Source organism: Drosophila miranda, chromosome XR (genome assembly GCF_003369915.1).
Source record: "Drosophila miranda strain MSH22 chromosome XR, D.miranda_PacBio2.1, whole genome shotgun sequence".
Lineage (NCBI taxonomy): Eukaryota > Metazoa > Arthropoda > Insecta > Diptera > Drosophilidae > Drosophila > Drosophila miranda.
This window is the reverse complement of record NC_046674.1, coordinates 20685294-20699217: the sequence shown is the minus strand read 5'-3', so window position 1 is coordinate 20699217 and position 13924 is coordinate 20685294. Positions and strand designations below refer to the sequence as shown.

The window sequence follows — 13924 nt, the reverse complement described above, 5'->3', positions numbered from 1 at the left end:
AATGGTTTTTGGGTTTATATATGTATCTGGGTATATGTATCTGTTGAAAAGCTATTTCATTAACAAAAATGCTAGCTATAGCCTTAAATAAGCCGAAATGAAATCACTGGACGTCACCCTGCTGGGGATGCTCAGAGTACCCCCAATTCTGATTGGTATTTTTAGTATTATTTTGGTATTCCTAGGGCACGGGCACACTAAACTCAAGAAACCATCACAAAAACATGAAAACTTATTAGAAATTTGGAATCCCATCGAAAACTCTTGTTAAAGATCCTGGCAAGGCAAGGTGCGTCCAAATTGCGATCGTAGAATGTTCGATAGCCATGCACTGAGTGGATAGTAAATCCCAATGCGCGTGTGGCATGTGTAAATAGCCTCCAACCATTTCGTGCAATTGCGTCGTGTTACAAAACTTTGGCCCTGGCCAAATCCAACAACAACAAGAGCGACGAGTACTATGTGCAGTGCGGCCAATGACAAGGCAATGAAGGTAGCTGTGACCCCTGGCGATGACGAATCCTTCATTATCTATCACGACGGCAAAGCTCTGCAACTCCATTGGAAGGGAGTGCCGCCACTGACACGACCGCCCGCGCTGCGGATCTGTCGCATAGGCGATGCTGACCGCGGCGGGGTGCTCCTGTTGACAACAGACCACTCCCTCTACTCGGCTCAGTTGCAGACAAACAGGAGCTCGCTGGACCTCACCCTACTACGTACGGACGTTGTCGATGTAGACTACTGCAGTGGCAGCCTGGAGCTGTTCGTGGTGCTCGCTAATGGTTCGGTGCAGCGCCAACTCATCACGGGCCTCGGGCTGGATAGGGACGTGCACCACCCGCATGCCTGGCAGACGCTGAGCTTCGATCCCCTAGAGATTATCGACGAAGGCGTCCGAATACGTCGTGTCTGCTGCTCTGCCCAGGGTGTGGTCTTTGTAAGCGCCAGCGGCGAGACATATGTGATGGGCAGTTGCGGGGAGGTCTTCAAGGCGGAGCTGCAGCCTCGGCACATGCGTCTCTACGAAGAAGGACAGGAGCTGCTGGATTTGGCGGCGGGAAATGAGCATTTCGTGATGCTGGTGGCGCCCTACAACCTGGCAGATGATGTTCTACAATTGCCGCTGACAAGCAAAGAGGAGACCGAAGACGATCGCGCGTCCGTCAAGTCGCTGAGCAGTGGAAACTCGGTGCGCAGCTTTGCCGCAAACACGAGGCACCTGCTTCATCAGGGATATGCCCTGCTGCACACCCAGCTCTTCACATTCGGAGCCTCCAACAATGGACTGCTCGGAACGGGGGATCACATCCGACGAGCCAATGTCGCCCGTCTGCAGAAACTGGACAGTATGGGTGTGTGCAGCATTGCAGCGGGGCTGGAGCACACGGTGGCGCGCACCCTAGACGGCAGGCTGTACCACTGGGGCCTGAACACTCACGCGCAACTGGGCGAGGATATGAGTGCCCCCAAGGAGATTACCATTGCGGATCAGGCAGCTGCGTTACCCCTGGAACAAAACTCTGCACTGGAGGCCACCTGTGGCGACTACCACACTTTGCTGCTTAATGCGTCTGGACAAATACAGTCGCTACAACCGCCACCTCCAATGCGACACCTGCAGCAGTCCAGCACCTACGCCCAAACGCTGCTCCAGCTGCAGTTGGGTGCGGCCTGGCCCCACCAGTTGCGTTTGCTAATGTGCTCAGGCGGGTATACTGTGCATAATCAACGTCAGTTCCAGCGACACTACCACTACTACCTAAGCCACCTCCAGTCGCAGCTCCAGCTGCTGCTCAAGCACCGCCAGGCCGTCCAAACTCTTCAAATTTGGCAGCAGCAATCCTCGCTGGACGCCCTCAGCGCTCTTGGCCCGCTGCTGGTCAACTGGGAGCGAATGCTCTGTCTGCTGGTGGCCACACTACACTCCTTGGAGGGATTCTACCGGGCTGACTTTGTCCAGCCTGCCGATTTGCTCTTCATCTGCTACCATAAGGAATACATTGAGCTCTTCGAAAGCTACACCAAAGCCTTCTGCAACGTTTACTCGGTGAACGGATTCGGCGAGGCGGTGGCCTCGATTGCCGGCCTCAGCAGTCCCCTCGCGGAACTAAACGAGGAAAGCTATGTGACGCGGCTGTTCCAGCAACCTTTCAGCATCCACCAACTGTTCATTCAGTTCATGGAGTTGTTGGTAAAGACACAGTCCGAGTATAACGAGCATCGCCTGGCCTGGACGGAGTTCGCGCGGCAATGCTGTATTAGCCAGGAGCTGGCTGTGAACACCAAAGATTTTTGGAACAGCAACGATCGCAACCCACGCATTGTGCAGTTCAGACGCAGCCAGCGACGGGTGATCCTCACCTCCGCTCTGGTTCCCCTCAAGCTGGTCAGCTCGGTACTCAGCATGACCAGCAACAGCTTCATCCTCTTCTCCGACTTCCTCTGTCAGGTGGAAGGAAAATCGCTGTACTCCTATCCGCTGACCACATTATGGGTGTGGTCGGAGGGCGAGACTGGCCTGAGGCTGACTACACCCGAGAAAAGCTTTCTTGTAGTCACGCGCTCCAAGGAGATGCGCAAGGTGTGGCTCGATCAGCTGCAGTCGAGCATCGTGGTCGCTCTAGGGAGACCTCTGGGCAGTCCAGTGCCCAGTGCCCGCTCCACGGGCTACGAGTACAGTCGCGAGCATCCGAAGTACGCCAGAGTGAAGGCGTGTGGCACTTGGAGGAAGGGAGTCCTTCATGGCAACTGCTATCTGGAGTATCCCGATGGCAGTGTATATTGCGGTGAAGTCAGTCAAGGAATAATAGAAGGTGTGTTTCAAGGCATTCTTGTGTATAACCTATAACCATCCCTCATTTTCTGTGTAGGTTACGGCAAAATGGTGATTCCCTCGACGGGTCTCTATGTGGGCCATTTCAAGGGCAGCCGCTTCCACGGTCATGGCCTGTACGAGATCCACTGCAAGGACTCGCACGAGAGCGAAATTTATGAGGGCAACTTCTGTGAGGGCCTCTTCCACGGGCATGGGATGATGCGCAACAACCGCTACATCTACGTGGGAGAGTACCAGGCCAACACCCGCTGTGGCTATGGCGTCATGGAGGACTTGATCAGCGGCGATAAGTACATGGGCTTGTTTGCGGACAACAAGCGCGTGGGCGTCGGAAGCTGCATTACCAATCGAGGTGACTACTTCGAGGGCAGCTTTGCCGGCGACGATCTAGTGGGCAGTGGGGTAGCGATATTCGAGAACGACTACTACTACGAAGGTGAGCTTTCGCTGCACGGACCGAATGGGCGTGGAGAGTACTACATGCCCAGCGGGGATGCGGGCATTGGGGGGGCATCAGCGATGGGGTCCAGCGAGGAGAACGACGACAATTACGAGCTTATTGGCAACAAGATGTTTGGTCAGCTCAGCGGCAGCTGGGAGACGGTGCGCGTGCAGGCTGGCGAACTTGTGCTGAACCGACGCTTTCCGAAATACCCCAGGTGAGTCCTCTTGGCCACGTTCGAGGCATGTTCATCTTTTGTAAAACTTGCTTCGTTGCTTAGTTCCCTGGGCCGAAAAGTCGTGGATCATAATCGCAAGTGGCGTTCGTTGTTTCAGAACTTTGAATCTGATCTGGCCAGTTGCACGGCCAACACTAGCTCCGGATCCACTCTAGCAGCTGTGTCTGACAGCACACTCAAGAAACCAGCAAAACCCTCGCTCAGCACGGCCCAGCTCTGGAACTGCATATCCGTGTACATGAGCAAGCAGCGGGCACGGGCGGGGTCCAAGCCAGGAAACTATTTCAACAATATTTTGCTCAGTCTGCCGCTGCCTCAGAAATCGCCATCCCCAGTGGCCAAGGCAAGAACAACGACAACTGCATTGACCAAGCTGCATGCGGAGGCTGCTTCGGCACTGGATTTCCTCGGATTTCCCCCGCGCCGCATTCACTCGCAGGAAGCGCTGAACAGCAAGCAGAGCGGCCTGCAGCGAGCTGACAGCCTGCTCTCCATGGGCCACAACTCGACCAGGGATTTGGACACAAGTAGCTTGGCCAGCTTTCAGCTGGATCGCAGTCTTCTGAACAGCAGCTTCAATGGGGATGGCCACGAGTCTAGTACGCTCAACGAGAGCTTCGGTAGCATGACACAGAGCAGCAATAACAACAACAACAACAATGTTTCCAAGCATACCAGCAACGGCAGCGATTGCTCATTAACCTCGACCAACTCCTCGACGAGTGCTATGCTGGAGCAGGTGCCCAGTTTTGGCATGGCCTCGACTCTAACCGAGCAGGATGTCGCATCCATTCGTGTGTATCTGGAGCAAGCCTTCAAGGATCGCCACCACCCACTGCACGCCCTGAACGAACGGATTGCCAACTGTTTCCACTACTCCTACGGCTATTGGAAGGTCAAACCCACACCAATCCTGGCCAAGCAGGCCATGCGCGAATGGGAATCCATCTCCCGACGCATTTACCGCTTCGTGCGAAAAATGTTTCCAGCGCTGCCAGAGGACTATTGCCACTTGGAGGGCAGCAGAGAGGTGATCTCCCACATTACTCTGCTGTATCCGCTGGTGCTCTCGGAGGGCATTTACTCTACTCTTTTTGTTTTGTATGCTAACAAATACAGCCGCAAGGACGAGATGTACAGGCAGAACCTAAATCATGCCGAGAAACTAAACGACCAAGAACTTGTGGTCCTGATGGGCCATGAGAGGTGAGAGTATACCTAAAAATGCACACATTTGGAATCCACTGCAATCAAATTCATCTTTCATTGCAGTTTTCTTCACACTGTGATGCTGGACCCCAAGTTTGAGGAGTCTGTGCAGACCTTGAAGCAACTGCAGGAGAAGTTCAGTCCACAGGACATGTTGACTGTGATACAGCGCAGTACGCAGCTGCTAACAGAGGCGTATGAGCATGCCATGTCAGGTGAGCATATTAGCTAGATCGCTGCCCATCGTTGGTATCCATTGTATCTACTTGCAGCCAATGCCGCCCAGCTCAATGCGGACAACATGATACCGCTCACCATGCTCACCATGCTACGTGCAGCCGTACCCCATTTGGGTGCGGAGCTAGCCCTGCTGGACGACCTGACGGGTGGACCGAATTTCCAGGCAGAAATGAATGGGATGGCGGGCTATTGCTACACTACCCTAAAGGCTGCCTACGAGCATGTGACTCTAAAGGCTCTGCAAAATACGCCCTGAGTCCTAGGCGAGGCTAAGATGTTATATATGGCAATGCTTATCAATAATTACAATTCGGAGATGTTATGTCTCGAATGGGAAGCTTTAGAGCATACAATTTATGCCAATATTGATAGTTGTTTGGCTTTACATGATGTACGATTAGAGCCCGTTATATTATCTGTATATATGTAGTTCTTGGACGAACCTTGTGCAAATACCCCTCATAGGCTTACGAATGTTATTTATATACATATGCATATATATGTACAGTCCAGTGTGTGTGTGTGTGGACGCTCGATCACCTGTCGATCAGTGTAACAAAAGTGTATCTATATCTGTTTCATATATTCTAAGCAAAACACCTTAACACATTCCGATTATTTACCAGAACAAATAAATTATATAAATTTAACTGCTCTTAGTTGTCGACATCCGCATCCTCATTGGAATCTTGCTGAGCTTGCTTCGTGGAGAACATGCAGGCGGACATGTGCTCGGAAAAGTGAGATTTGTCAAATTTATAGAGAATATACTTTTCGGGAAAGGTGGTTCCCTCTTCGTTGCTGTACACCAAGATGACATGGTCATGCTGCCGGGCGATCTTACGTTTGGCCAAATAGGCCAAGGCATAAACGCCCTTGCGGAAAATGTTTTGACGGTGCGTGTGGAATTTTTTGGTGCGGAACGAGAGCATGGTCACGTTGTAATATAGCGACACGTAGTCCTCCGCAGAGCGCATGTGGCTGACAAAGATGATGGGTGCCTCTGGGCGGAAGTGGGCAATCTTCTGTACCATGCGCGTCGTCACACCGATGACAACAATTGCCACAGCATGCACTTCCATGGCGGCACTGACCACAGCCCGGGCCAAGCCATCAGCGCCAGTATGCGATCTATCGCAGTAGGGAACCTTGGAAAGCGCCTCGGGCGGGATCTTCTCGAAGATGGCGTTCTGCAGAAAACTGAAGTAGAATGACTGCTCTGTCTTGTGGCCTTTGACCAGGTACTTGTCCGGATAGTAAAATGTGTAGTAGTAGTGGGCGGGGTCAATGCGAATCTTCTTCTCATAGATCAACTCGGGATCGAAGATGATCGGCTTCTTGGCCGCGTATACCAACTGCAAGAAGCACTCGGCATTTGGACACAGTTGCATGACATCGGGAACTATTTCGGGCTCGGCAAGTTCCACAAGGAAGCCATCATACCGCTTGGTAGCCCAGTTTAATTCGCCATCGCATCCCTTGACCTCGTTGAGCACCAACCGGGCATAGATACGCAGGTTCTCGCACTGCATTATAGCCATGCATTTTTCCAGATTATCGAGGTACTTGGCGGTGCCAACGATGTTGGAAACTACCACATTGACTCCTACCTCGTGGGCAAATGTAAGATCCTCCAGTTCCTCGTACGATACCCGAAACTTGGAGCAGCGTTTTGGAAACAAAACGGGCATATATGACCCAAGCATTCCTCCACGGGCTACACAGCAGTTGAGATGATCTGGATGCACGCTGTGCACCACCAACTGGATCTCATTGCCGATAAGGATGAAGTCATACTCCACGATATCTCCCAGCAGGAAGCGGGCGTTCACATATAACATCAACGGCGTGGAGCAGTCGGAGAACAGTCGGTCGACAGTCAGTGTCAGCTTGTTCCCTTTCTTCAGCTCCACACAGCTGTTGTCGCCTTTATACTGTTGTGGGTTGAGGTAGCCCGAGTACTGAAAGCGCGGCGAGAGCTTCACCAAAATGGTGGATACGACTGGGAAGCCGTACTCCTTGGACACGCTGATCTCTGCCTCGCGCAGCTGCACGACCAGTGACTGATTGGAGCTCTGGGTGCCCACGAAGAGATCTAGGGCAAAGCACCGAACGCCATTGCCTAAAAATAGTAGAAATCCATCATGCGGGTACGGGTACCTTTGAGGCAGGGCAGCTGTTTCCCCAGGCTACTCACGAAGTAAGGTCTTGAGTTCCTGATCGCACCCAAGCGTTTTAGACAGCTGGATGCACTTGCGATTTTCGTTGGAATCGGGACCATGGCGCGAGCTCAGTACCTGGAAGCCGGAAAAGTAGCTATGCCAGCGATCCTCCTCTTGGCACTGCCAGACGCCACACAGATCCTCGCTCAGCTCCTCGCCACCAAGCTCTTCATCCCCGCTCGATATGGACGGATACGAGAACCTGGACTCCATGAGTTTCAATTCGTTGATATTGTAGTTAATGCTGCCATCGTCGTCGTGACCCAGCAGGTGGAAGAACGTCTCGCGACGCTGCAGGCTGGTCAGCAGCTCCTTGGCCCGCAGCACCTTCTCCACATCTACGGCAATGACCTTAAGGCGGGTGAAAATTTTGTCGATGGCAGTCTCAATTGTAGGAGCCGCAGACTCCACATATTCCTCAACATCCCCCATTAAAAAATTTTAAAAATAAAATAAGTATAGATATGTAAATGTAAATAAACAATTTGAAACTGTCAGATCAGATCTTTGTATAACAAGGAAATTTCACAAGTATGTTTAACTAATTTTTCCTGATCTTATACTTATAACTTTTGTTGCTAAAAACCATAAAAAAATGACGATATGATATGCTATTTTTATCGATCTTTCCTCTACTATATGACTAAATATGTTAAACAAATCCTTAAAAACATTTTAACACGCTTTATTAAGCTATCTTCAGATTCGGAAGCCTATTAATTTAAGTAGAGATCCGATTGTAAATAAATCTTACTGAGATTTATGAAATTATCCTCAATCAAGAATGGTTTTTCACCATTGATTAATTTTGAACCGATTGTCCTATACAACGGCATGATATATTGATCCAATCTTGGCGGCTGCCACTTTTTACAGCATTCATGCCATGTTATCGTATACCACGTTTAAGTCCATGTCCGTGCCGAACCCAAGGAGGTTTCGTGTTATTTTTTCTGTTCTTTGCCACCTAGGAATTTTCCAATTTCTTTTCTTTCTTCGTTTTTGTAAACTTTTCCACTAATAAAATTAGTTTGAGGCGCAGGTAACTTTATTTTGTTACTGCCGCTGTATCTCATTTCGGGTTTTCGGTTTATGTTATTTATTTGCCTGTTTTTCCCGCAGGCGAAAATGTTAAATATAGCACCGAGCGTCAAGTGAAATGTTTACAATGTGAGAGAAAGGTAAATGGAAACGGACGGAACGGGGAAGGAGGAGGAGGAGGAGTAGGGCACAACAAGCTAGTCATAACTAAGCGTTTTAGAATCTTTTTAGAATCTTGTTTCCAACTGGCACAGCACTTGAGCAGCATACCAATCCCGAGCACCCGAAACATCATGGAGTTCCACCCCGAAATGGCAGAAGGCAGCGGAAAACAGAAGAAAAAAGAACATCCAAAAACATAAACATCCAGGAATGTTTAGAGAATAAAAATGTTCATATTCGAAGCGAGTTTTCATCTTTTTTTCCCCGCATTTTCCTCTCTCTGTTGTTTATTTTCTCTCGCCAACTGACAGATACTCGTACTCGTATACCGCCTGACTAAGGCACCGAGTGGAATCGGGACTGGGAATCGTTCTGGATGGAGAGTGGAGAGAGGTGCTGACTGGATGCTGACTAGATGACTGGGTGTGGCCGCAGCCATGTTTAGACTAAGCAACCGATCGCGATCGTTGAATTACGAGTATACTCGTAGAACTTCCTCTGCTCCAATCATTCGAGTGCGAAAAACCGCTTGAACTTTGATGCTATGCTGAACTGCACTCATCGATTCTCCTCCTTCCATTCTCCATATAATTAATTTTCCCCCCTTTATTTGTGTCCGATTTTAGAAAAAAATTTCTATGCCAGAGGGTGGCGTGGGTGGTGGGTGGGTGGATGGATGGATGGATGTATGGACGGATGGGGAAGATGCTGCAGCACTCTGCCGAGGTGTGGGGCTCTTGGGGCTGCCCATCTGCTGCCACTGAGCAAAAGCATAAATTGCCTGGCTCCTTCGCTCAGATCGTGTGCCTCCCCTGCACTTGAGTATATATCTTCCTCTCCCTTTCTCTCTCTCGCTCTCTGTATGGCGTGCTCCCTCTTTCTCTCTCTCTCTTTCTATTTGACTCGCTCGCACGCCCATTCATTTCGTGAATAGAATTTTCGAAATGTCTTTGAGTTTTCAAAATTTTGGAGCGTAGGTGCAGTGCGTCTCGTGGCGTCAACGTGTACGGTTCACTTTTCACTAAATGTACATTCGCTCGGAAAAAGAGAATAAATTCAAAGATCAAATCCACCTGCATACATTTTTTTTATCAGTTCAAAAATTAATATCCAAATTAAATTGAATCAACTTGAATCCGAATCTATGTTATATTTGAAGTGCTGCTCTGGAACAGGCAAAGAGACAGGAACGGTAACAGGAACAGGAACAGGAACAGGATCAGGATCAGTCGGCGGCCTGCCAGGCGGAAGTGGGCGTACATTTTCCAACTGTTGCCAAGTTAGCCCACACACACACACACAAATACACACACACGCACACAACCACTCACCCACAACCACACACACACACACGCATAGCGTTGATAATTTTTCATCTTTCCAATATCCCACTCGACTGGCAAAATATTCGGTTTTTGGCTTTTGGCTAAAAATATTTAAAAATCCAAAAATCCACTCGTGTCTATGGCGAATGCCTCTGTTGCTGTTGCTGTTGCTACTGCTGCTGCGGCTGCCTGTTTTTCATAATTTTCAGTTTTATTTATTTATCCTATACATATAGGATACCCATATAGTCAAGTAGACGTCCGTCTCTCTGACAGTCTCTCTCTCCCGATCCCTCTCACGTTGCGTGTGTGTGTGCTTCGTTTTCGTTTTTCTTTGCCTTTCTGCTGGCAACTGTCGAAAGTTTTTGCGCTTTTCGCATTGCCCATTTCATTTGGCATGTCGTCATTTTTGTTTATTCCACCGCCAGCACCACACCTTACCACACCACACCGCACCGCACCGCACCGCACCAGACCAATCCAATCACTGCCCAAGCTCCCTGCTCTCTGCTCTCTGCTGCCGCTGGCCAGCTTTCGCACCAGCCACCACCCTTTGCCATGCATTTTCCTTGCGAATTTTCCCACATTTTGGCGGCCTTTGTCTTGGGAATATTTTGGAGTAGGTGGATGCTGCTCTTAATTGCCAGCCTCATGAAACAAATCACAATTTAATAGGCATCCCATCCCCCAACCCAGTGGTTTACAACTTCCTTGCTTAGATACATATATATGTATAAATACATACAGACTATACGTATCTACGATTCTATAGAGAAGAGTACACTGGCGTACTCGGTCGTACATTTGGCATGGGGAGACAGCTGTGTGCATTGGCAGATGCCATCAGCATCGGCATCAGCATCGGCATCGGCATAGGCATCATCCTCATCATCATCGTCCGTCCCAGCGCGTATGTGGGGGAAGTCCATAAAAAAAGAAACCAAACCAGCACACAGTTATAAAAATAAAACTATTTTCGTATGGCATGTGCATATAGACCCTCGATCATTAGACGGCAGCGATGATCAGCAGCAGCCGCCTCTTGGCACAGTTTTCCAGAGCACCGATTGGTCCATAAATCAATCGAAGCAAATTAATTTAATTCAATTTCTAAACACGCTGAAGCAAAAAACCGTCCGCCTCGTGGTGCCATGTGTTCAAAAAAGTCCGAGGTTTTCGCAGCTAAATATATTGTAAAATATACAAAGATCAAAATTCTAGTCGATTTGTCTTTTTCCGCTTACTGGCGTTTTATTCGATCAACGACAGGAAAGGGAAAAAGGCGTATTTACTATGAGTTTATCCAACAAACAACCCATCCAATCCAGCTTAATAATAGGTGAGTACATCCCCATCATATCTATCTTTACAAAGTTCCCTTGGGGACATATTTTATCTAGCTAATCAAAGTCAACAGCTCTAACGATGCATTCGAATCATTTTGCGGCCAATTTAAAAACATTATCATCAAAATTTCACAATTTTCCCTTTCATTTATTCGAGTGTGGTGTGTGCAAAGAGAAGAGAGTTTCTCGACCAATGGAGATGAATAATGCGAGTGTCTCCCACGATTTCAATATGTATAAATGTCCAATTTTGTCAAAATTTATAGAGAATTCCTAAAGACAAAATGGAAAATACCTATTATAATTACATATAACATTTCCTACAACATTATAATTACAAAGTTGATTAAGTCAAAGAAGTATTTACTGTACAGATACCTTGCCCAAACAGAAGCCTCTCCATAGTAATCGCAAAACATACTAGTATGTACTCGTATGCGACGAGGTGACTAATTTCCTAAAATATACAAGTATCTATACATTTTTCAAACACAAACATTCGATTTCGGCACTTGAATTCCACAAAATTCCCAAAACTTACAATTTCTGTGGTCTTTGCAGCTCACTTTTCGATCAAAAAACGCCAACCCAACCTAAATCTGGAAACATTCATTCATCTGTACTAGTATTGTACATAAGATACTATATCTTTCCGCCTATCCGAATATTTCAATTGCGCAAAATGTACTCCGAATTCTTCGCGTTCGATTAATAATTAATTATTTCACAGCCAGAACAAAGAAATATGCAAATCTGATTGCAAAAACCTTGCCAGATATTGCCGGTATAGTGAAATCGGACAAATTGCTTCACCCTCGCGCAGCTCGCCGCCTCGGCGGAACAAATTCAGATCCAAATCGGGGCATTCTTCGGTATTTCTGTAGCATTTCAAATGAAACGAAAATTAAATGTAAAATTTATTGTTGCATAAACAAAATGCCAAGAAACCGTATCCAAAATCGAACGATGCGTATGTGGCACCTTTAAGTATTTTGTAGCTGCCCCTCCATTCCTCCATTCCTCCTCCCAATGCCCCAACCTATCCACCCTATCCACGCTATCCACCTCCCATCTCCCATGTGCCGCTGGCAACATCTTCATCTGACCGGCTGCTGCTGCTACTGCTTCAGCCTCTGCTCTGGGCTGTGGCGGGTATGTAGAACAAATACTATATAGAAGGCTGGAGGAGAATGGAGAATTTAGTGCTGCCTCATGCCCAGTGGCCAAAAATAACATCAATGGGGGCACGAAACGAGGCACAAAACATGTTGAGGGTGGGAGATCAAGACTGAACGGAAAAGAAGGGGAGGGGAGGGGAGAGACGCCGTGTGTTTGCTTTGTTTATAGTTTTCTTGTAAACAATTGCGGATGGAAAAACCAAATCCCCGACATGTTCGAGAAAAATCAGCTCTGGATAATGCCCAAAATCAAAACGATCGAATTTAAAATCGGACTGAACCAAAAGTGCAGAGTGGGGCCAGCCGATTCACCCCCAATCGACCTCCTCCACGATGATCATCGGCATGGACCGCAACTTATGTACATGTGTACATGGCGTCGAGTGTAGGATAAACAAGTGCATGGGGTGCCAGAGAGAAGAACAATAAGAGCCTGTACCAAGATCGGGAATAAATTAAGAGCCTCAAATTGCAGCAGAAATTTTTGTTTAGGATCGAAGTCGGAGCGGAGGGGAATGGGAATGGGAATAAGAATGGGAATTGCAATGCAAGATGGGAGATGTGAGATGGGTCTGATCTTTAATTAATTCTTAAAACGGGTTTCAAGTAAATGTTTGCAAATTCATATTGAACGAGTACGAGTATGCACGGGTATGTATATGGATATTGGTCAATAACCGGTAAGCAGGGCAGCGCCAATTTTCGGCAATATAAAGAGGTGTCTGGGCTGAACACGACTCAAATCAAGATCAGCTTCCCATCCAGACAGCAACATGTTCAAGATTGTAAGTATCGCCATCGCCCCAGAGATTCCATCTCACCTCCAAGGATTACCTCATCTGATGACCTCCACCTCCACCACAGCTCATCATCTCGTTGGCCCTCTGCCTGGTAACGGTTGTTTTGTCTGCTCCAGTGGATCATGTCACTTCCACCACCCAGCCACCCGTGGCCATTCTAGAATCGTCGAATGAAAAGCACGAGGATGGTTCCTACAACTTCTCCTACCTTTCCGAGGACGGCACCCATCGGCGTGAGGAGGCTGTGCTGAGGAATCCGGGCACGGACAACGAGTACCTCGAGATAAGCGGCTCCTACTCCTACTTTGATGCCAATGGCCAGGAAGTGACCGTCACCTACAAGGCCGACGACCATGGCTTCGTACCCGAAGGCGGTGCCATATTGCCGCAGATTTCGGTGGCCGCCAAACAAGTTAGCCAGCTGGTGGCCCAGCCCGATCTGGAGTACGCCAAGCCTCCAAAGCCCTAATAAAGATCTGATACGAATCGAATCGAATTTGTAGTGTTTTTTGATTGAATAATGTGGTGGATTGGTTGATTTTCAAGGTTACCGTTCCCGTACAGAAGAATTTACAGAAGAGAAGGGATTACTCTGCTGAGGGCCATGGTTGCATCCCAGCTGAAATCTATAATGCATTCTTACAACCTGTTTTTCTAGTAGGTTTTTTCAATGTATCATATTGGACAGCAACTCAACAAGGGCCTGTTCCTATTAGCTTCGAATTCAAGATCTGCCTCCTAGCCCAATCACAAAATTTTCAAGATTGTAAGTATCATAGCGGAAAACATCAGCAAGGATTTCCCCATAATTTAACAAGCTACTTTTGTTTTGGAGACCAATGAAAGCCTTGGGAAAAATTGGACAAATACCTAGATCGAGGA

At 48.1% G+C, this 13924-nt stretch overlaps 3 protein-coding genes across 4 annotated transcripts; 2 read left to right on the top strand and 1 right to left on the bottom strand.

The window, feature by feature from the left end:
• Positions 1 to 180: 180 nt before the first annotated feature.
• LOC108152902 (alsin homolog) lies at positions 181 to 5627 on the top strand. Its single transcript, XM_017282548.2, has 5 exons — positions 181 to 2816; positions 2874 to 3498; positions 3562 to 4725; positions 4792 to 4943; positions 5001 to 5627. Exons 1-5 carry the CDS (start codon positions 461 to 463, stop codon positions 5222 to 5224), a joined length of 4521 nt encoding a protein of 1506 aa, XP_017138037.1. The 5' UTR covers positions 181 to 460; the 3' UTR covers positions 5225 to 5627.
• Positions 5402 to 7683, bottom strand: LOC108152904. Of its 2 annotated transcripts, none has more exons than XM_017282549.2 (2): positions 7166 to 7683; positions 5402 to 7090 (listed from the first exon to the last, which is right to left on the bottom strand). In XM_017282549.2, exons 1-2 carry the CDS (start codon positions 7620 to 7622, stop codon positions 5625 to 5627), a joined length of 1923 nt encoding a protein of 640 aa, XP_017138038.1. In that variant the 5' UTR covers positions 7623 to 7683; the 3' UTR covers positions 5402 to 5624. The 2 variants fall into 2 exon arrangements, with proteins under 2 accessions (XP_017138038.1, XP_017138039.1); XM_017282550.2 differs by having other exon boundaries at positions 5402 to 7063.
• Positions 7684 to 12918: 5235 nt separating this feature from the next.
• Positions 12919 to 13538, top strand: LOC108165568 (endocuticle structural glycoprotein ABD-5). Its single transcript, XM_017301642.1, has 2 exons — positions 12919 to 13027; positions 13107 to 13538. The coding sequence occupies exons 1-2, from the start codon at positions 13016 to 13018 to the stop codon at positions 13509 to 13511; spliced, it is 417 nt and encodes a 138-aa protein (XP_017157131.1). The 5' UTR covers positions 12919 to 13015; the 3' UTR covers positions 13512 to 13538.
• The last annotated feature ends 386 nt before the right edge of the window (positions 13539 to 13924 follow it).

Excerpts from the sequence above, each read along its gene's own strand:
- LOC108152902 (XM_017282548.2), top strand. The coding sequence starts at position 461 with ATGTGCAGTGCGGCCAATGACAAGGCAATGAAGGTAGCTGTGACCCCT. Across the intron at positions 2,817-2,873 it reads CAGTCAAGGAATAATAGAAG|GTTACGGCAAAATGGTGATT; the intron begins GTGTGTTTCAAG and ends TTTTCTGTGTAG. Across the intron at positions 4,944-5,000 it reads GTATGAGCATGCCATGTCAG|CCAATGCCGCCCAGCTCAAT; the intron begins GTGAGCATATTA and ends ATCTACTTGCAG.
- LOC108152904 (XM_017282549.2), bottom strand. The coding sequence starts at position 7,622 with ATGGGGGATGTTGAGGAATATGTGGAGTCTGCGGCTCCTACAATTGAG. Across the intron at positions 7,091-7,165 it reads GGAACTCAAGACCTTACTTC|GCAATGGCGTTCGGTGCTTT; the intron begins GTGAGTAGCCTG and ends TACTATTTTTAG.